The 21,567-nt window shown below is 40.8% G+C and overlaps 1 protein-coding gene across 1 annotated transcript in view; it reads right to left on the minus strand.

The window, feature by feature from the left end:
• Nucleotides 1-4,202: 4,202 nt before the first annotated feature.
• The window catches only part of AKAP12 (A-kinase anchoring protein 12), a 133,112-nt gene continuing 115,747 nt past the window's right edge, over nucleotides 4,203-21,567 (minus strand). Inside the window, exons 3-4 of the mRNA XM_039529365.1 lie at nucleotides 14,965-21,196; nucleotides 4,203-7,999 (exon numbers count right to left, since the gene is read on the minus strand). Of these exons, the coding sequence (XP_039385299.1) occupies nucleotides 14,973-21,196 (6,224 nt within the window). The 3' untranslated portion in view covers nucleotides 4,203-7,999; nucleotides 14,965-14,972. The remainder of the gene's footprint in view (nucleotides 8,000-14,964; nucleotides 21,197-21,567) is intronic.

Below are 21,567 nucleotides of genomic sequence, written 5' to 3' on the forward strand. Positions count from 1 at the left end.
GGATCCCCTTTGTCCACCCCCCGCCCAAAGAATTCTAATAGATTGGTGAGGCATAATTTCCCTTTACAAAAACAATGTTAACTCTTCCCCAATATATCATGTTCATCTAGGTTTCTGACAATTTTGTTCTTTACTATAGTTTCAACCAGTTTGCCCGGTACTGAAGTCAGGTTTACTGGCCTGTAATTGCTGGGATCACCTCTGGGGCCCTTTTAAAAAATTGATGTCACATTAGCTCTCCTGCAGTCATTTGGTACAGAAGCTGATCCCCTTAAAGACTAAATACTATGCTTGTGGACAGAGGAATTCAAACAACAAATATTATCCTCTGTAATCTGTGTCTTTCTGCATAACACCACCTCCTCCAATAAGCTGGTTCAGAGCTGTTATTTTGATAATTTCTACAGTGCCTGTAACCACAGACGTAAGAACTTTAATTACAGGGATTAAAATATAAACAAAAAATTAATGAAATGCTAATCAACATCAGTTTCTCTTGTCCTGCAGATCACTAGATTCTTGCTCTCCTGGACTGAAAAGTAGTGAAGTCTAAAACCCAACTCAGCTTAAGAGTGACCTTTCAGACTTGGGGGCGGGGAGGCTAGTCTCCACTGCCTTGACCTGGGGACAAGGGATGAGAAATACCACCATACAGATCTGCTCATGTTCTGTATTCACTTTGCACAGGTGTGACTGACTCTGCAAGGTGCAGGTGCAACGGGGTGGAGAATCAGGTCCAGCGCGCTCCAACAATACCAACAGCAAGAGCCTCCTTGCCAGTCTCAGCTGGGGCTTTGCAATCTTTGCCATCCTCAGCTGAACGCAGGTAATGAGGCCTTGTCAAGGTTTCCCCCCTCCCCACTTTGAACTTTAGCGTCCAAAAAGTGGGGACCTGCATGTACCCTTCTAAGCTTAATTTCTAGCTTAGATCTGATAGCGCTGCCACCAACCAAAAATATAGTGTTTTGGTACACTTTCCATTCCCCCCAAACCTTCCCTGGGGAAACCCAAGACCCAAACCCCTTGGGTCTTAACACAAGGAGAAATTAACCATTCCCCTCTCCTTTTCCCCTCCCTAGGTTGCCTTGAGAGGCTTTACACAGATCCAAAACTCCTTGGATCTTAAAACAAAGAAAATCAATCAGGTTCTTAAAAAGAAAGCTTTTAATTAAAGAAAAAGAAAAGGTTAAAAATTCTCTCTGTAAAATCAGGATGAAAAATGCTTACAGGGTATTTAAATTTATATAGCCAGAAAAATCCCCTCTATCCTCAGGTTCAAAGTTACAGCAAACAGAGGTAAAAATCCTTCCAGCAAAAGAAACATTTGCAAATAAAAAAAAACAAAAACAAAAGACTAATCCGCCTTCTAGCTAGTACTTACTATCTTGAATATGAGAGACTGTTTCAGAAAGATTGGAGAAACCTGGTTGCACATCTGGCCCCTCTTAGATCCAAGAGAGAACGGACAACAAAACAAAAAGCACAATCAAAGACTTCCCTCCACCGAGATTTGAAAGTATCTTGTCTCCTAATTGGTCTTCTGGTCAGGTGTTAGCCAGGTTCACGGAGCTTGTTAACCCTTTACAGGTAAAAGAGACATTAACCCTTAACTATCTGTTTATGACAGGCCTATAGTTAAGTTGCTCACCACTTACTATCCTAGACTTGGGCCTGTCAAGCTGAGCTGGGGGGGGGGGGGATTCCTTCCCACTCCCACCTATGAGAATCAGTTAGACCCTTAGCATGTGGGCAAGAACCAGGCAGCTACACACCTGAGAGAATTTTTGGTGCCACTTCAAAGCCCTGGTCCACCCCAGTATCCCATCTACAGCTATAGCTGTCCCTGATGCTTCAGAGGAAGGAGACAAAAAATAATTTCAGAATACATTTGGGGTGGGGTGGGGGGGATTCCTTCCTGACCCCTACAAGTCTGGCTGAAGCCCTGAAGCATGAGCTTTTAGGAATATAAAACAAACTGAAAGTGAGCCCTAATACTGGTGAGCCCTGCACCTCCTCCATTACAGGCAACCAATCATACACCCTCACTTATAAATATGTCCTGTTCTTTCTTAAAACTAGGTTGTTCATCCTCACAACTCCTATGTGGAGGCTCCTCTACCCTCACTTTTCTGATGGTTAGAGACCTTCTTTGCAGGCATGGCCAGTTTATATCCATTTTTTCTTGTGTCAACATTGGCCTTCAGGTTAATACCTCTCCCCTCCCCCCCTCGTTTACCCTTCTGATAGGCTGAGGAGATATGATTTCTTGCTTTTTTGCTACCTAACCAAGCCAAGCTCTTCCATTTTCCTAAGACAGGCCCTCCATTCCCTTGACCAGCCCAGTAGCTCTTCTCTGCATCTGTTCTAACTGCCATTCATCTTTCCTTAATGCAAGTGACCAGAATTGTACATAGTATTCCAAATAAAGTCTGACACCACCAGTGCCTTGTACAATGGCATTGTACTTCTCTAGCTCTGCAGGAAATGCCTCACCAGATAAAGCCTAGGAGCACACTTGCCTTTTTGCAGCTGCATCACGCTGGTGGCTTGGCATCCTGTGATTGACCAACGGACCAGGACATCTCCTCCTCCATTGCTTCCAACTGACAAGTCCCCACCAGCTCGAAGAAACCCTTATTGGACCCTAAGTACATGACCATGTGCTTTGTACTATTGAATTCCATCCCATTTCTGTCATTCCAAAGTCCTGCTCCCACCCTATGTGGTGTCATCATGGTGGTTGTTCCCAAAGAAATCTTCAGAGCCACAGCAGGATTTTTCTTATGTTCAGGTTATATTTAAATCCAGCTTTGCCTATAAGCTTTTGCTTAGTACAAATTTACTCTAGTCTATTCTATACATTAGTTCATATGGGCAGTAGGAATTGATGTTTTATAGTATATATATATCAGCTAAGGCACAATGTAAGTGTTAACTGTAAAGACATAATTGGATCAAATTCTCAGCTGGTGTTAAGTGGTGTAGCTCCACTGAAGTCCCTCACCATCACCAAACAGCACCATCCTCCTAAGATAACATGGTGTCTGTTCACTGCCTAGAATGGTAGAAACTGGGAACATTAGCCTTTTGAGAAAAATTGATGCAAGGACCCAGTCTAATAGCATCCCATTTACTGAGCACTTCAGTTTAATAATTAGGATGCCTGCTATTGATAAGGTAACAACCATTTCCTGCCCTGGGGCTCAGACACTGTGGTGATGAGGGCCACAAAAGGACATGTACAGACAACACAAATAGTGAGGACAAAGGCAGAGTTTATTAACCAAATAACCACCACATACTGGCCAACACTTTTTTTTTTAATTAAATGGTCTCAGTTTAAAAGAAAAACACACAAATCAATCTGTAAAACTTCACTATAGCAATGTTTTAATCTGGGTTTCAAAACTGAATCGAGAGGAAGAGGCTACAAACTAATGTCAACATAAGACTTACTGGGAGGATGCAAACCTTGCTGTCCTATAAAAAGGGAGGCCAATGCAATCTAGGGCCTGATGCTGCTTGCTCTATAGACGCAACTATAATTTCCTTTTGCTGTTAGGCTAGGCTGAAGGAGGGACAGGAGTCAAGTATTTTTTCCCCCAATATAGTTTCTTCTATCTATCCTGTCCCTCCTTCATTTGATAGCCCCAATTTTTATGTTTGGGTTTAAATCTTCTTTTATGTAATTTTTATTTATTTGCATCATCTCAAGGGAGATGTTGAGTTACCCCTGTGCTGTTGGAAACCGTTTGAAAATTCTGATCAGGGAGCCAGTGCAGAGAGCTTTGCATATTTGTTGTGGCAATTCAAGGTTAGTATTATGCTGTAACTTTAGTCACATTGATGCCTTATTTTTGCCTGACTTCAGTAGCTACACAAGGAAAGTGTACAATTGATTCCATAGCCTTTCCTGCTCATTGAACACAATCACCGAGCCTGAATTCAATCTGGAAATTGTTCTTCGAAATCCTCTGAAATAGCTTACTACATATACCCATTAATACATACACCCACACAACTGAAGCTTCAATGTAATCATATAATTAATTTTTTTTTAATTCAGATCTAAAGCTGAATGAGAAGATGTCAATCAACACTGTCTGTTGTCAAGCAGCAAAAATCTCCAGACAAGAGAATAAGTTATCAATAAACAGAGAAACCATTTCCAAGAAGTCGAAACTACAAAACACGTACACACATTAGAATGAACTTGTGGTTGTACTTTATTTAGTCAGTGAAAATCTACCTTAAAAACAGAAAATAGAAAATCAACATTTTTTTTAACCCAGTACATTGGATTAGAGGAAGCTGCAAGCTTGGAGTTTAAGCACAAGCTACAGGTTGCAGCGTGAGTATTTCAGGGGCCAAAGCAATACACTGGAACAAAGTAGTATCTGTATGTAGAGAGATGTTCCTTGCACCATTAGGAAGGTCTTAATGGTGCCATATTTTATAGGTGTCTGTTACAAGAAGAAACATTGGTTATACAGTTAACATTTGTTGCATTGCTTAGCTAGGCCCAGGATTAATATAAAAAACAAGCAAGATTAAGCACTTGCTTCTCAGCTTCTACCAACAGACAATTTACATTTTGATAAAAGCTAGCTTTCTTTAAATGAGGTTTAGACAAGAAATAACTTTACATATTATTAACAGCTTTGGAGCTACAAAGGTTTACACAGGTCATGCTATTGTTTTGTTTTACCTGTTGCAGTTATTGCAATATGGCTTAACGTACATAGGTATATAATTTTGTACAAATGGAACTGATTTCACTTTTGCATGGTGTTATAAAAATCACAAACAACACAAGCAACATAACCTCTGGGAACTGACAAGCCATTGTCAGAATTACTTTTGTAATTCATGCCCAAAGATAAGGGGGAAAGCTGCCACTAAGGAAAGACAGACTGGATTGTTTGATATCACATTTCTCAACTTTAAACTTCTATATATTTTTCTGTGAGTTAAGAAAAATCTTTATATTCTGCACTCACGGGAGTACTCTAGCAAGTTGCACCGGTGACAATGCAGATTGGCGTCACTTATAATTGGGCCAAAAATAAGGCCCTTCCTGCCATGTTCTTTGTAGGAGAATATTGACTTTTTAGAGAGCTAAAGGACACTTCTTTTTTCTGGGCATCCCCAGAGTCCCATCTGTTAATTATACCAACCTCTCCTGTCAATGTTATGCACACAGAGTGCGTGTGCATTATGTCAGGTAAAATCAAAGTCCTCAGAGCAGAGTGAAGATCCTAATTCATTTTAAGTACAGTATCAAAGTGTCTTGGAGAAACATTTATATGAAGCCTCAAGTCTCACAGGAATGACTAACTTCTGTTAAAATATGAGTGAGCTGAAAGAAGGGATTCAAAGGTTCTGAGCACTAGGTTGTTCTTTAGGGTTAAGGTGTCTCAGGTTAAATGTTTTACTGCAGCATCATCTGCCTGTAGTACAAGTTACTAAAGACCTGCTCTTAACTCAGAATAGTTTCCCAATTTTAGGACTGAAGTGATATTCAACTACAGTTAAAACTGTCAAGGGGAAAAAAAAAGAAGAAAAAAAAGGACTTCGGAGAAATTTTAGCCGATAAATTAGAAGTATTTAAAACAAACAAAAAAACAAACCAACCATTGTTCCTGGGCTAAGCACTTTGAGTGCTTCTTACAGAGAGTAGCAAGGGGGTGAGGGGAGAGAGAGTAAAAATGAAGAAAAGAAATTGTAAAACAAAAATACATTCAACCCTCTATTTTCTAATGTACCCTAAAATGTTCAGAAGATAGCTATAAACACTTCACATAACTGGATATTTCTGCAGAAAATTACTTTGTGTTTCTAACTCCTGATGACCAATATCTCCCTGCTCCAATACTTTGTGATGAGATGGTTTATGCCAAGTACAGTGGGAATATGCTCTAACTAACAACCTGATATTTGGAATTCTCATTTAGCAATTACAGCACAAGGATCCTGTCACTTTTCCGCTTAAGACTAAGGCATGTCTACACTAGCACTCATGTTGGGAAAACTTTTGACACTCTGGGGTGTGGAAAAAACCCACATCCCTGAGTGACATAAGCTTTGCCGGCATAAACACTTGGGTACACAGCACTGTATCTTGCTGACATAGCTACCACCACTCATTGAGCTGGTTTTATGTCAATGGGAGAGCTCTCCCCCATAGGCATAATGCGGCTACATGAGCAATCTTATAGAAGCACAGCTGTATTGGTATAGCTGTGCCACTGTAAGCTTGTATGTGCAGACATGACCGTATTTTGTTAGCAGATGCACGTGTTTTATACACATTTTAGGAGAAACCCATATCTGCTTGCCAGAGGTGAATTAGTTGGCTAACATACTTTTTCTGAGTAACAAGCTGCAAGTTGCAGAAAACCACCACCAGATGGTGCAATCCATCACATTTCTTTGCTTGCACACTGTGCAGCCCCAGAAACTGGGAGGCACCTGCAATAACAAGAACATTCGGTACATTAGAAGGAAACAGTTCATTTTACAATAAATTACTATACAGATAGGATAATGAAGTTATTGGTCAACATCTTGCTCAACCAGAATGATATGAAGTTCACAAAGTGCAACATATAACATGTATTTTAGAAACCAGATCTAAGACTACTGACGACCCACCATGCTTGTTCTGAGCCTAGAAGGTCGAGTACAGAATACTTTAAACATTTAATAATTGTTCAGTTATTTAATATTTCAAGCCTGCCCAGTTTTATGTATGCACTGATCTATACTTGTAACTTAACACCTGACAAAATTGAGAAATATTTTGTTCCAGGTTTGCCAAGTCTTAATTAAAACCAACAGAGCTAAGTATAAGCAAAGATTTTATTTAAATCATTTTCAGAAATCACAATTTGCCAAATGTACATGAGCATAATGAAACACACTGTTCTGAAAAGAAGTGGGCATAAATATGGAGCGGACATAATGCAGTATCTATCAAAACATTTTTTTAAAAAGAACATGTCTCATTTCATGGCATTTGTGTGATCCAGGAGACAGGGTAACATTAGAATGCAAAAATAAGAACAGTTAATCCTTTTCTTCATAACGCTGAAATATTTTGTCTCAGAGATTTAAGCACAATAATTTCTTGAAATCGCCATTTCAAGGTTGCTGAACAATTTGAAATGGATAAATTTGTAACTCTCAAGGATTTCCAGCTTCCACCAGGTGCTGTCAGAAAAATCAAATTGCAATAAAGTGAACTTTAAATGTTTTCAAGAAAATTATAGTGCACTTCCTATAGAGGAAGTGATGCAAAATTAACATCTGCCTAATAATTTACATCAGTAGGTTTCCAAATAGGAAATGTACCTTTCGATCATTAATGTTCTTTTATGGAAGCAGGAACAACAACTAGCATAATGCCTTAAATATCAGTTCTTACACCCTTCCACTAAGTGGAAAACCTGCCTAAATTTCATGGGGATAATTTGTGGCCAGCTGTAGCTCACTCACAGTGCTTCACCATGGTCACATGCACTTAGTCTCATATAGTGATGCAAATGTATGTCATTTTGTATTTTTAACATAAGATAGAGAAAATATACATTACAATCAGAACTGGGTTTATGATATACATATAAATACATCAAGAATTACACTCCAGTTTTGGAAGCATGTTAGAAGGGGGAAATCTGGAACAACAGAAACTGGGCATTGCCAATAGGCTATGGAAAGCATTTAATCAAAGACATCACTTTTTTCAATCATTTCAAACAAAAATAAAGAAGTCTTGAAAAGAGGAAGTGTTAACATCCAAGAGTAGAGGGTGATGACTAAAGCTCCTGATATTTCCTCAGGATTGTCAGCTACTCTCAAGGAATGACGTCAGATATTGATGGTCTAATCTCACAATTCAGAAACATTGGTCTACAGACCAATCAGCAGATTCCACTTTCTGCTCTTGCCTTCTTCACATTCTGGTCTCTCCAAATGTAACACACATTTAACAGAACAGCTGAAATAAAAGAACAAAAATATTAACAAAGCCTTATTAATCACAAATTTCACTCAAGTAATTTCTACTCTTCCTCAGAATTTCCTTAAGTGGTGAGGCTGTTTTTCAAGAGTGGTGTTGGAGAGACCTCATCAACTCAGTTAACATCCTCCAGTTTAAAAATAAAATGCTACGCTAAACACAACTGACGGTAAGGGTAAGGATGACCTGTGACCATTACCTCCCCTTAAAGAGAATTCACTTGAAAATCCAAACACACCTGAGAAAATCTTCCCCTCTTAAATCAGGGGTTCTCAAACTGGGGGTTGGGACCTCCAGTATTTATAATAGTGTTAAATATTTTAAAAAGTGTTTTAAATGTATAAGGGGGTGGCACTCAGAGGCTTGTTGTGTGAAAGGGATCACCAGTACAAAAGTTTGAGAACCACAGCTCTAAATCATTATTTTGGAAGTTGTTATACCAGCCAACAAGTGGAATCCCACTTAAACAATTACCACTTAATCAAAAGTCAGACCTTTCTGCTGGAACAAGGCTGTGATGAGCAACACCTTAGGATGCAGCTGGAGAGGGGGAGCCAGATGGAGAAAGCAAAAGAATTGGAGGGCAACACAGCCTGGGAGTTTTCCCTTTGCCCTTCCGGTGTACCTCCCAAAGCCCAAAATGAAGGGTGCCTGGACTCCTGGGGGCCTTCGGAGGTGCACAGGAGTTGGGCTCCCTTAAGCATTTTAAAGAGACAAGGTGGGTGAGGTAATATCTTTTACTGGACCAACTTCTGTTGGTGAGATAGACAAGCTTTCGACCTTACAAAGAGCTCATCTTCAGGTCTGTAAAAGGTACTGAGCAACACAGCCAAATGCAAGGTGGACCAGATTGTTTAGCATAGGTAGTTAGCACATAATATAAAGGTAGAGTGGCTCATTAAGCTCTGCAGTCATAGGACAAAAAGAGGAGGGTAGTGGGTTGCAGATTGGTAAAAAGCATAAATCCAGTGTCTGTTCAGTCCATGATTTTTACTGACTAACAGAGTTAGGAATTTAAGATCCCAGGCTCATCTTTTGAAAGCACCGAGAGCCTTTTTAGACTTGAGGGGGAGATATTGGAATACAGTGACAAGCCTCGTAGACCCCCATTCTGCCCTTGTTGCATGCCTCACATTCTGCTGCCTCCACAAAAACCTTCTTCACTATTCGCTCAGTTTTCCCATTTTCTCCAGTGAACACTTCCCATACCTCACTGACAACATTTGTACCACCTTCTTCACAGCCCTCCTTGAGCTCGATGCTCTGGTCAGCCCACTCACTACAACACAACACCCTCACTAAATGCACACTCACGCCCCTTTCCTGCAGAACTCCTAAGATTCACAGAAATGGAGCACCTAAGGAAATCCAGGGAGAGGGTAGCAGGAGACATGAGGGAGTAGCAGAACATGGAGGCACACCCTAAATAGATGTTCTAAATCTAGAATCTGGCAAAAGTGTTAGAAGAATTTTCAAGGGTGATGATCACTACATTTTCATTTTATTTCCACTCTTTTCAACGGCGTGTCTGATTAGCTTCAGTATATGTAAACATTCTCTTTTCTTCATTGACAAGCTACCCTAGTGATTGGTCATTTGACAGTCTATTTTAACATCTTCTGGATTGAGGTATCATTCTGACATTCCGATTTTAAATCTGAAGATTTAAAATCGGAATGTAGCCACCAAAACTTTGTCTTGTACTCTACATCAGAAATAGGAGACCTGAAAAAAAATCAGTTAAACTCTCTCTCCTTTTCCATTGTTTTTTATGAAAATGGGGAAAAAAAAAAAAAAGGATGAACACAATTTAGGATATCATAATTCAATAACTATTTGTTCACCTAACTTCATATTTCAGAGAAAAATTCTACTTCTTCCCCAGACATACCCCAAATTTTTTCCTTTGTTAGCAGAGTCATTTAAGTGGGGGAAAGACAGATAAATGCGCACCCTTCCAAATTACCCTGGAAACTCAAATGCTTAACCATGAACTAATCCATTCTAGAATCCATGCCAATTTTCTGGCCATAGACAGCTGAACTTGAACTTTCACCTTCTCCAGTTTGTTTCAGTTCTTGTTGAAAGGCAAGTCAACGCACAGAATCATAGAACTTAAGATCAGAAGGGACCATTATGATCATCTAGTCTGACCTCCCGCAAGATGCAGGCCACAAAAGCTGACCCACCCACTCCTGAAATAATTCTCTCCCTTGACTCAGCTGTTGAAGTCCCCAAATCCTGATTTAAAGACTTCAAGTAGCAGATAATCCTCAAAACCTCCAGGGCCACTGCCAATCTACCCTGGAGGAAAATTCCTTCCCGACCCCAAATATGGCGATCAGCGGAACCCCGAGCATGCGGGCAAGACTCTCCAGCCCAGACACTCAGGAAAAAGACTTTCAATATCCCAACATTGACCGTTATTGACCTATTGACTAAATCACGTTATCCTATCAAACCATTCCCTCCATAAACTTATCAAGCTTAAATAAACCTATCAGGTATATAGCTGGATTATTTTACTTAAAGATACTGTCAACATAGCTTTCAGAATTTAAACATGTTAATTACTTTTAAATCATACATCTCAGAAGCTTAAATGACATGACTGCACTGGTTTGTTATTGTCAAGTTGCTCATAATTATCCACCAGCTGACACTGACTGGAGTTTTATATAAGTGGCTGCATTTCCCTGCTGTGTTTGTATAGTTTTTAGAGTTTTTCCTACACTGAAGGGACTCTTTTTCAGTACTTTACCCCTTGTCTTCATTTCCCAGCAGAATCTCCATCTCACTTCTTGCTCTGAAGAGAACAACACTTCTCTCACTTCCACAGAACTCTAATACAACAAGAAGGTGGCAGCATCACAGCCTCATTATCCCAGTTTGCCTCACAGGTTCTGTACTGGTTTTTGCGCCGCTGGTTTTCAGCCAAACAGGATGGCTGGGTACCAGTAGCAAGGTAAGCAGGATCACAAGATGAGAAGGAGGAGACTGCCAGCAAAGGATAAGTAGGTGTGAGTTTTTTCTTTCAAAAGTCCTGAAGCAGACCCATCTTCCAGTGGCCAGAAACCGACCCTCCTCCCAGGGGTCCAACACTCAAGTGGCTACCTCTTAAAACTTGGAAGTTAGCCAGTTCCCAGGTTACATTCTTCTGGAAATCTAAGATCAGATCTAACATAAATCAGGACAGCTCTATTTGAAGTCTACAGAGTAACTGACTTACACTAGTTGATGATTTGGCCTCTAATTTTCAGAGGCAAAATGACAACGGCAATAGAAACGGTTAGAACTTCTGTTTTCTGTCTCAATTGACATCAACAGTTTAGTACTGTGCCAGAGGAAAGACTGCCACTACTGAATTATCAGCATTTCCTGCAGCAACTGGGGTTTGATGACAGTAATATAGCTGCATATCCAATTCCCCTATTCATTGATGAGTGGAGCAAACTCTCATTGTACTACCCAGGAAGGGGGATGGGGGACCTGTAGGGGAGCATGGCTCCCCCAAAGCATAAAGAGGAGGAATAGCTCTCTCAAGAGAAACAGTGCTGTGCTGCACCTGAATAAAAGTGTTACAGCAGGTGAAGGATAATACAGTAGGCAAGTGGAGATTAATTACCCATGAAGTTGACTAGTACAGCTGTTCAAGCCCTCTGCTTTACATCTCATCCAAAAGATCTGTTGCTTCTACTGAATAAAAGTGGCCTAATTTTCAGAGGTGCGGGTTCTCTTGTTGACGACAATGGAAGCTGTGAGTACTCAACAACCTTTTAAAAATAAGGCTCCTTATTTACGTTTTTAGATAGGAACATAATGGCCATACTGGGTCAGACCAATGGTTCATCTAGCCCAGTAGCCTGTCTTCCGACAGTGGCCAATGCCAGGTGATTCAGAAGGAATTAACAGAACAGGCAAGCAATGAGAATGGGATTCCTGGATGCCCCATCATCTCAGGCATTGGCACCCTGACAGCAGGATTATCTGGCTATGTAGACTCTCTCCTCAGGCCCTATGCTACCAGCACTCCCAGATATCTTTGAGACACCACTGACTTCCTAAGGAAACTACAATCCTTTGATGATCTTCCAGAAAATACCATCCTGGCCACTATGGATGTAGAAGCCCTCTACACCAACATTCCACACAAAGCTGGACTACAAGCCATCAGGAACAGTATCCCCGATAATGTCAAGGCAAACCTGGTGGCTGAACTTTGTGACTTTTTTGTCCTCACCCACAACTATTTCAGATGTGGGGACAATTTATACCTTCAAGTCAGTGGGACTGCAATGGGTACCCACATGGCCCCTCAATATGCCAACATTTTTATGGCTGACCATTGATGACATCTTCATCATCTGGACCCATGGGAAGGAGGGCCTTGAGGAATTCCACCAAGATTTCAACAAATTCCACCCTACCATCAACCTCAGCCTGGACCAGTCCACACAAGAGGTCCACTTCCTGGACACTACAGTGCTAATACACAATGGTCACATAAACACCATACATGCCTCCAGCTTTCATCCAGACCACATCACACAATCCATTGTCTTCAGCCAAGCTCTAAGGTACACTAGCTGTCATCTACAGCCCCCAACTAAAACCTGTCCAGCACATCAATGATCTACAACTTATCCTGACGGACAATCCCTCACCATCACAGACCTTGGGAGACAGGCCAGTCCTCACTTACAGACAGCCCCCGCAACCTGAAGCAAATAGTCATCAGCAACTACACACCACACAACAAAAATACCAACCCAGGAACCAAACCGTGCTACAAACCCCGGTGCCAACTCTGTCCACATATCTATTCAAGGGACACCATCATAGGACCTAACCACATCAGCCACACCATCAGGGGCTTGTTCACCTGCACATCTACCAATGTGATATACACCATCATGTGCCAGCAATGCCCCTCTGCCATGTACATTGGCCAAACCAGACAGTTTTTATACAAAAGAATAAATGGACACAAATCTGACATCAGGAATCATAACATTCAAAAACCAGCAGGAGAACACTTCAATCTCTCTGGTCACTCAATAGCAGACCTCAAAGTGGCAATTCTTCAAACAAAAAAACTTCAAAAACAGACTCCAACGTGAAGCTGCAGAACTGGAATTAATTTGCAAACTAGATACCATTAGGTTAGGCTTGAATAAAGACTAGGAGTGGTTGGGTCATTACAAAAGCTAAATGTAATTTCCCCAATACTAATTTCTCCCTACTGTTACTCACACCTTCTTGTCAACTGTCTGTAATGGGCCATTCTCTTACCACTTCAAAAGTTATTTCTCCTCCCTTGGTATCCTGCTGTTAATTGATTTATCTCGTTAGACTAATTAACACTTGGTAAAGCACCCCCATCCTTTCATGTATTTATACCTGCTCATCTTTTACTTCATACATCTGATGAAGTGGGTTCTAGCCCATGAAAGCTTATGCCTAAATAAAATTGTTAGTCTCTAAGGTGCCACAAGGACTTTTTTTTTTTTGCGCTTATACAGACTGACACGGCTACCACTGAAACCCATCCCCTGTTGTTCGCTCCCAGCTTCTGGCAATCAGAGACAAGGGACACCCAGAGCATGTGGTTCTCTCTGACCATCTTGGCTAATAGCCATTGATGGACCTATCCTCCATGAACTAATCTAATTCTTTTTGGAACCCCATTATATTTTTTCCCTTCACAACATCTCCTGGAAATGAGTTCCACAGGTTGACTGTCCACTGTATGAAGAAGTACTTCCTTTTGTTTTAAACCTGCTGCCTATTAATTTCATTGGGGGACTTTTTTTTTTAATTGTGTAAATGAGTAAATAACGCTTACTTATTCACTTCCACATCATTCACAATTTTCTAGATAGACCTCTATTCTATCCCCCACTTAATCATCTCTTTTCCAAGCTGAAAAGTCCCAGTCTTTTTAATCTCTCTGCACAAGGAAGCTGTTCCATACCTTAATCATTTTTGTTGCTCTTCTCTGTACCTTTTAAAATTCTAATAAACCTTTTTTGAGATGTGGTGACCAGAACTGCATGCAGTATTCAAGGTGTGGGTGTACCATGGAAATATATAGTGGCATAATGATATTGTGTGTCTTATTAGCCATCCCTTTCTTAATGGTTCCTAACATTGTTAGCTTTTTTCACTGCCACCACAATGACTCCAAGATCTCTTTGAGTGCTAACAGCTGATTTAGATCCCATCATTTTGTAAGTATAGTTGGGATTATGTTTTCCCCAATATGCATTACTTTGCATTTATCAACATTAAAATTTCATCTGCCAATTGCTTGCCCAGTCACCCAGTTTTCTGGGATACCTTTGTAACTCTTTGCAGTCTGCTTTGGATTTATCGGAGTAATTTTGTTCCTTCTGCAAATCTTGCCACCTCATTGTTTACCCCTTTTCCCAGATCCGCACTGGATCCAGTATAGATCCCTCCATTCTGAAAACTGACCATTTATTTCTACCCTTTGTTTTCTTTTAACTGGTTACTGATCCATGAGAGGACCTTCCCTCTTATCCCATGACTGCTTACTCTGTTCAAAAGCCTTTGGTGAGAGACCATGTCAAAGGCTTTCTGAAAGGTCAAGTACACTGTATCCACTGGATCACCCTTGTCCAAAGAATTCTAATAAAGATTGGTGAGACATGCTTTCCCTTTACAAAAGCAGTGTTGACTCTTCCTCAGATTGTGTTCATCTGTGTGTCTGTTAATTCTGTTCTTTACTATAGTTTCAACCAATATGGGTCTAGTTGTCTCAAATTAGGCAAAATAATTTGAAAATTTTGGCCCTGGTTTGCAATCTTGAGGAGGTCTTTGTTGCATGCAAAAGGCACTACACAGTATCAAATCAGTAACAATGAAAAAATGAAGATTCTGAATAATGCTACCAAAAAATAAGTAATGAAAATGCTACTTACATTGGGTCTCAAGATTTGGTGAGCTCTGACTTTGATTGTGGACTCCCACAAGATGCATATTTTTGATTATTTACGTCTTCCTCTGTGTGTCTCTTCATGTCTTCCACTGGTTGGCTATGTTTGTCTTCCTTCCTTTCTATATGTGTTTGCTGAACCATATATTTCTCTTGGGTGGCCACAGTCTGCCCCGCTTCTTTTTCTTTTAGCTTTGGTTGGTCTGTTCTTGTCTCTTTGGATAAGTCTTCTGAAACACTCATATCTATCGCTGAGTTTTGAGCCCCTAAACTTTCACTTGAAACATCTTCAGGGACAGCTACAATCTTTCCTGAATCCTGAATTTCAACCTCTTTCGACATATCAGAAATTAATGACGCATCTTCTGTTTGTTCTAGGGTAGCTTGTTTCTCTGCAGACTGTGTTAAAATAGTATGTTTGACTGTACTTGCTTGCTGGAACTCTTGTTCTTTACTCTCTATTGTCTTTTCACCTTTTACAAGAAGCTGCTGATGAGCCTGTACACTTTCCTGAACTTCAGATATATTTATACCTTTTTGACTTCCGTCTGTTGATTCAGTCTGCTGCTGGGATTCCATGCACACAGCAGCTGGCTCTTCTGTTCTTTCAAGTTTGTCAACGGCAGTCTGAATTATCTTTAATACAATTTTTGTACTCTGAGATTCTATAGTGACAGACTGAACAGTATCTTTTTCGAATTCTCTGTGGGTTAGAGATGGGCTTTTTGTATCTTGAGAAACTAGTTTTTCCCCAGCTTCTTCCCTAAACTCTGGCTTCTGTTGCTCCTTCCCCTGGGTTGTGTCATCCACGAAATCTTTTTGGACCAAATCAGGTTGTGTACATCTTGTTGCTTTCTCAGTCATTCCATCCACCATTGCAGCGGTCATCTCTGATACTGACACTGTTGCAGTTTCTTCACTCCTACTGTTTGCAGCCTCAAATCCCGAATGAGCAATGGTAATATCTTGGACTAGTTCAGGAAATAGTTTTTCAGGCACTGCTTCTAAAGGCTTTAAAGTTTCAGCTGAGGTTTCCATAGATGTTACAGTTTCTGCAATGATTTGTTCTTCAATTGCTGCAGCTGTAACAGGCACAGATGCTTTTTGAGCCTCAGAGCTTTCAATACTAGGAATGGGTGAGCCAGTATCTTCCAGCTGCACAGCTAAAATCTCTTGCTGCACTGGAGTTGAATAAAGTTTATCACCGCTTGCAAGTTCCAATTTTCCAGATTCAAACAAATCTTTTTCCACTTCTGTCATTAGCTCAAACTTGGTTTCCTCTCGCTGACTGTCATTTGAACTTGTCGCAGTCAGTAGAAGTGTTTGTTTTGCTTCCATAGGCTCCTCTTCGTCTCCCTTTCCACACACAGGCAGTTCTTTAGGACATATGTCGCTCTGTAGAGGGGCCCCATTTACAACTGCCCCTGGGTATTCTGATACTAGGTTAGATGGCGCATCTTCTACATCATTCTGCATGGGAGCCTCAGCTGCAACCGCTTCAGTGTGTTCTGATTCCAAGGTAAGCACAGCATCTTCTACCTCTGTCTTCACAGGTGCCTCAGTTACCCCACTCTGCATTGCATCCCCAGTTAAAATTATCTCTGTGCATTTTGATTCTAAGGAAAGCAGGGCATCTTCCATCTCACTCTGCATAGGGATCTCAGTTCCCTCATTCTTCACGGTGGTCTCTATTGCAGTGATTTCTGTGCATTTTGATTCTAAGGTAAGCATGGAATCGTCCACCTCATTCTGCACTGTAGCCTCCTCAGTTACCTCACTCTGCACAGTGGCCTCAGCAGCAATTGCTTCTATGCATTTGGAGTCCAAGAGAAGCAAGGCATCTTGCACCTCACTTTGCATGGGAGCCTCAGTTGCAAGTGCTTCTGTGCATTCTTTTTCTACAATATGCACAGCATCTTCCACCCCACTTTGCACAGCGGCCTCAGTCACATCACTCTGCATTGGAGCCTCAGATGAAACTGTTTCAGTGCATTCTGCTTCTAAGATAAGCACGGCACCTTCCACCTCTTTCTTCACAGGAGCCTCAGTTACCTCACTCTGCATCACCCCCTCAGTAGCAATTCCTTCCACCTCACTCTGCACAGTGGCCTCAGTGCCCTTAGGTTCCAAGGTAAGCATAGCATCTTGCCCCTCACTTTGCACAGAGGCCTCAGTCACATCACTCTGCACTGGAGCTTCAGTTGCAACTGCTTCAGTGCATTCTGAGTCTAAGATGAGCACGGCATCTTCCACCTCATTCTTCACAGGAACCTCAGTTACCCCACTCTGCATAGGGGCCTCATCTACATGTGCTTCTGTGCATTTTGGTTCTAAGGCCTCGCTGGCATGTTCCCTTTCACTCGGCACTGGGATGTCAGTGGGGGACTGAGCTGCAGTTGCTTCTGTACGTTTTGATTCTGAAGAGAGCACGGCATCTTCTGCCTCACTCTGCAAAGAGGCTTCTGTTACAGTTACTTTCATGCATTTTGATTCTAAGTTAGGCACCATGTCCACCACTTGCTTGAATTCCTGGGACATCTCAAGCTTTGCTTCATGTGTTTCACTTTCAGATCCATCCACTTCTGGAGCACCTTCATCTGTGATTTCACCTGGAATTATTACTTTTAAATTCACTTTGGCCTCTTCAGTTGAAATTTCTTGTTGTTTTACTACTGTAACATACTCAGCTTTCACTTCATGCTCTGCCTTGGTAGTTATTGTGACACTACTGTAAAATTCCTCGTCTTTCAATTTACCTTTCTCTAGAATCCTTTCTACTTCAGACGTTTCTTCATGTCTTTCTATAAATGCTTGTTCAGTTTCTTGCCATTGACTTTCATCTGCCAATCTATCCAGACTTTTAGCTTCTTCTGTGTGTTCCTTCATCACTGCACACTTTTCACTCATTTCTGACACTTCCTGTAGAACACTTCCGTCAGCTTCATTTCTGCCTCGAACACTTCTTGCACTTTCCATGTGTTGAATGTCAGCCTCTTCAGGTTCTTCTTTCTTTAAGGACTGTTCAACCAACACAGTTTCTTTGCATATGACTGTAGCTTCATCTTTCATTTCAGATCCAATTTTCTGCACTGACTGAATTATGACTCCAGTCACAGGTCTTTCACTAATCATCTGTACTTTATCTGACAGCTTCACTCTTTCTACAACTTCCTCAAGAATTTCCTGTGTTTGTTTATTTAATTCTTTTAAATTTTGCTCAGTCCCTTCTATCTCCTGAACAGGTGTAACTTCTTCTGTAGTATCTGGGGATTCAGTTAACTGTGACACTGCAGAAACCATCTCAGTCGTCTCCTCTGCAAGGGACACTTCTGATGCTTCTTCACCACAGGACACTTCTGCTGCCTCTTCCAGTGCTGTCAAGGCTTCTGACGTTAACTCCAGCTCACTTACTATAGTATCATCACTAATGTCCTTTCTCAACTCTGGCAAAGTTTTAGAAACCACCACTGTCTTTTCTACAACAACTTCAGTTTCAAATATCTGCTCAGTTTGTTCATCATCATCTTTTTCCTGTTCAATGGACTCTGTCACAGTAGCAGATATCCAAGATGGTGACCTTTCTTCAATACTGGTAACTGCTCTCTCCCCCTCTACAACAGTCACAGTAACTGCATGAACCAGTCCTTCATTAAATTGCTCAATAATTAAGGTATCTTCTAATTTTTCAGCTCTCTTTTCATCTAAAGTTTCTTCCCTTATTGCCTCAGCTTGTGTTGCTTGTTGGGCCTCAATTTTCTCTTGTTCAGCTGCTTCATACTCAGATAAAGGAACAACAGCTGGAACATCAGAGTCTTCTTCATTGGTTTCTGTCATCTCTTCTCCAGCTTCCTCAACACAAGCTTGTTCTGGCTTCCCGTCTGACTTTTTCTTCCGACGACCAGGTATTAATTTTTTAAATGAAACCCATGTTTCTTCTTTTCCAGGTTCACCATCTGAAGTAGAATGTTCGATGCTGGAAACTAACACAGATTCTTCAGTTCTCTCTTCCATTTTGGTTTTGGATTTTCTTCTTGGAGTGACTAATCTTTTAAATGATTCCCAGGTTGAAACACCCTCTCCTTCAGATGGACTTCCAGCTTGTTCTGGTGAGGAACTTCCTTGTCCTTGATCACTTTCTTGGGAACTAGTTAGGATCATGTCTGGAGCAGTTTCTTTGCTTTGGCCAACTTCATCTATTTTTTGGCCTTCTTGAGCAAGCCTCTGTCCTACTTCCTCATCAGAAGAGGAGGATTTCCTAGCTCTTTTCTTAGAGGAGCCTACACAAATTAAGGCTTCCCATGATACAGAAGTATCAACCTTTCGTTTTGGCTCTTCTGTGCTTTTTTCTAGCTTCTGCTCCTCACCATTTACTTTAGTTTCTTCCTGATTTTCAGAGACTGCACTTTCAGTAGAAGACAAGGTAGCACTCTTTGCCTTATCAATTTCTTCTTCTTTGTCACTTTCAGAAAGCCTTCTGACACGTTTCTTGGGAGTCACCATCTTTTTAAACGATGCCCAAGGAGTTACACACTCTCTTTTCCTCTCTACATCTGAAATTACTCCTTCTTCAGTTTCAGTGACCTGTGTTGCATCTATGGCTTTCTCCACAGAAGGAGGCTCTGTTGATTCTTCAGGTGAAGAGGCAGAGCTCTCTGCCTTTAGTTCTTCTGGACTTTCTGGGGAATCAGCTAAATGTTGAATTTGTTCTACTTGTTCCCCTGGCTTAGTTTCTTCTCTCTTTCCTTTATGCTTCTTTCCAGAAAGCTTCTTTAAGCCAGTTCCTGTAAAAAGTTTCTTTAGGGGGCTGCCTTGCACTTTGGCTCTTTCTTGTGATGACAACAGTTCAACCTCAGTAGTGATGCCTTCTGGAGGCTTACATGCAGCTGCATCTTCAGGGCTTGGTTCTGTTTGCTTGATGTGGTCATCTACTACTATGCATACTGTTCCTTTGGCCTTTAGTTGTTCCTCAGTGGGTTGAATTCTTTGTAGCTCACCATCTCCTTCAACTGATTGTTCAGAAGCTGAGGAGGGCATCTGTTCTATCTCATTTGTTTTAACCTCTTTTGCCTCTGTAGTGCTAACATGAACTTCTTCCTCTAACTTTTCATCAAAGATTTCAGTTGCCAGTGGAGCTTTTGGTTCAGGTTTCTCAATTTTTTCACCAAACACTTCTGAACTTGTAGCTCCAATGACAACAGATTCTTCTTTAGATTTTTCACCAACTATTTCCATGGTTGTGGGAGCTGGTAGTTCAGACTTCTCTTCAAAGTGTATTTCAGTTTTTTCTTCTAAGGATATTTTACATTCTTTCACTGGTTTTGGTTTTTCTTCAGGGGATAGGTCTACTTTTTCTTCACAGGACACTTCAGATTCCTTGTTTACACTTTCAATGGTCTCTTGTGGAAGTGACTGTTCAGAAGGAATAATAACTTCCTCCTTCAAACTTGCTTCTACTTGGATCTCTGTCACTTCCCTTTCTTGCTCTTCCTTTTCTTTCTCAGTTTTCTCCTTCTCAGGTGCTTCTACTGGGATCTCTGCCACTTCTCTTTCTTGCTCTTCCTTTTCTTTCTCAGGAGTCTGCTGCTCATCCTCTTTAGGCTTCCTAAAACTTGTCTTTTTCCTAAACCCAGCCCAACCCTGAGTAAAAAATTTTCTTAGTGGTGATGCGGTTTCATTAACTAATCCATTTGTTGGAGACTCTGGTGACTTGCTAGGTTCTTTTTTTCCTTCTGCCTCTTCCTCACTTGGGCTTTCTGCTACCTTTTCAGGAAGAGATTCATCTTTCTGTTCCTCATTCTTTGGTTCTTCTTCAATCTTTTCTGCAGGGTGGGTCACCTCACTTTCTGTTGCTTCCTCCACCATTTCTAATTTGACTTCTTTATGATCTCCAGCTCCATTTGCTGCCACTTCTGCTTCCTCTTTTTTTACAGTCAGTAGCTGAACAGGTTCAGACTTTTCAGTCTTATCTTTTTTAACAGTAAACTTGAAACCAACAAATTTAAAAACCTTTTTAAATCCAACATCATTAGACTGAGATTCACTGGGCTGTTCTAGCTCTTCTACTTTTTCTTCTTCTGATGGCAACTGTTCGTTAGCTTCTTGAACATCTTTCTGTCCGTCTTCAACACCATCCTTATCAGTTGATTCTGGTGGCATGGCTTCCATATTTTCAGCTAGCTCTTCTTTTACAATCACATTCGCAGGTTCTCTTTGTCCAACTGTAAAGTAAAAATCAGATAGAAACAAATTAGATTTACCATCTTAATTCACTAAAATATGTATTAAAATCACTCAAAAGATAATACATACTTCAACTTTTAATACAGATATATATTTACATTTTAAGGTGATCTTGTAAAATATAAATTCCAGTAGTATGATGGCACCTCTTAGGTCTGCTAATTAAGGGTTTATCTGCAGCTATTATAAAGCTAGTTTCCCCCTCATCTGTAAGAGGTGAAGAAAATCAGATCTGGATTGGTCTTGTTGCTTGACAGAAAGCTCATTCAGAACATTCTAGGCTCACTCTCATTCTTTCTGGGCAAGCGAAGTTCAAGAGTATAAAACAAGTTCAATTCTCAGGTTTTGT

This window comes from Mauremys reevesii, linkage group 3 (genome assembly GCF_016161935.1).
Source record: "Mauremys reevesii isolate NIE-2019 linkage group 3, ASM1616193v1, whole genome shotgun sequence".
Classification (NCBI taxonomy): domain Eukaryota; kingdom Metazoa; phylum Chordata; order Testudines; family Geoemydidae; genus Mauremys; species Mauremys reevesii.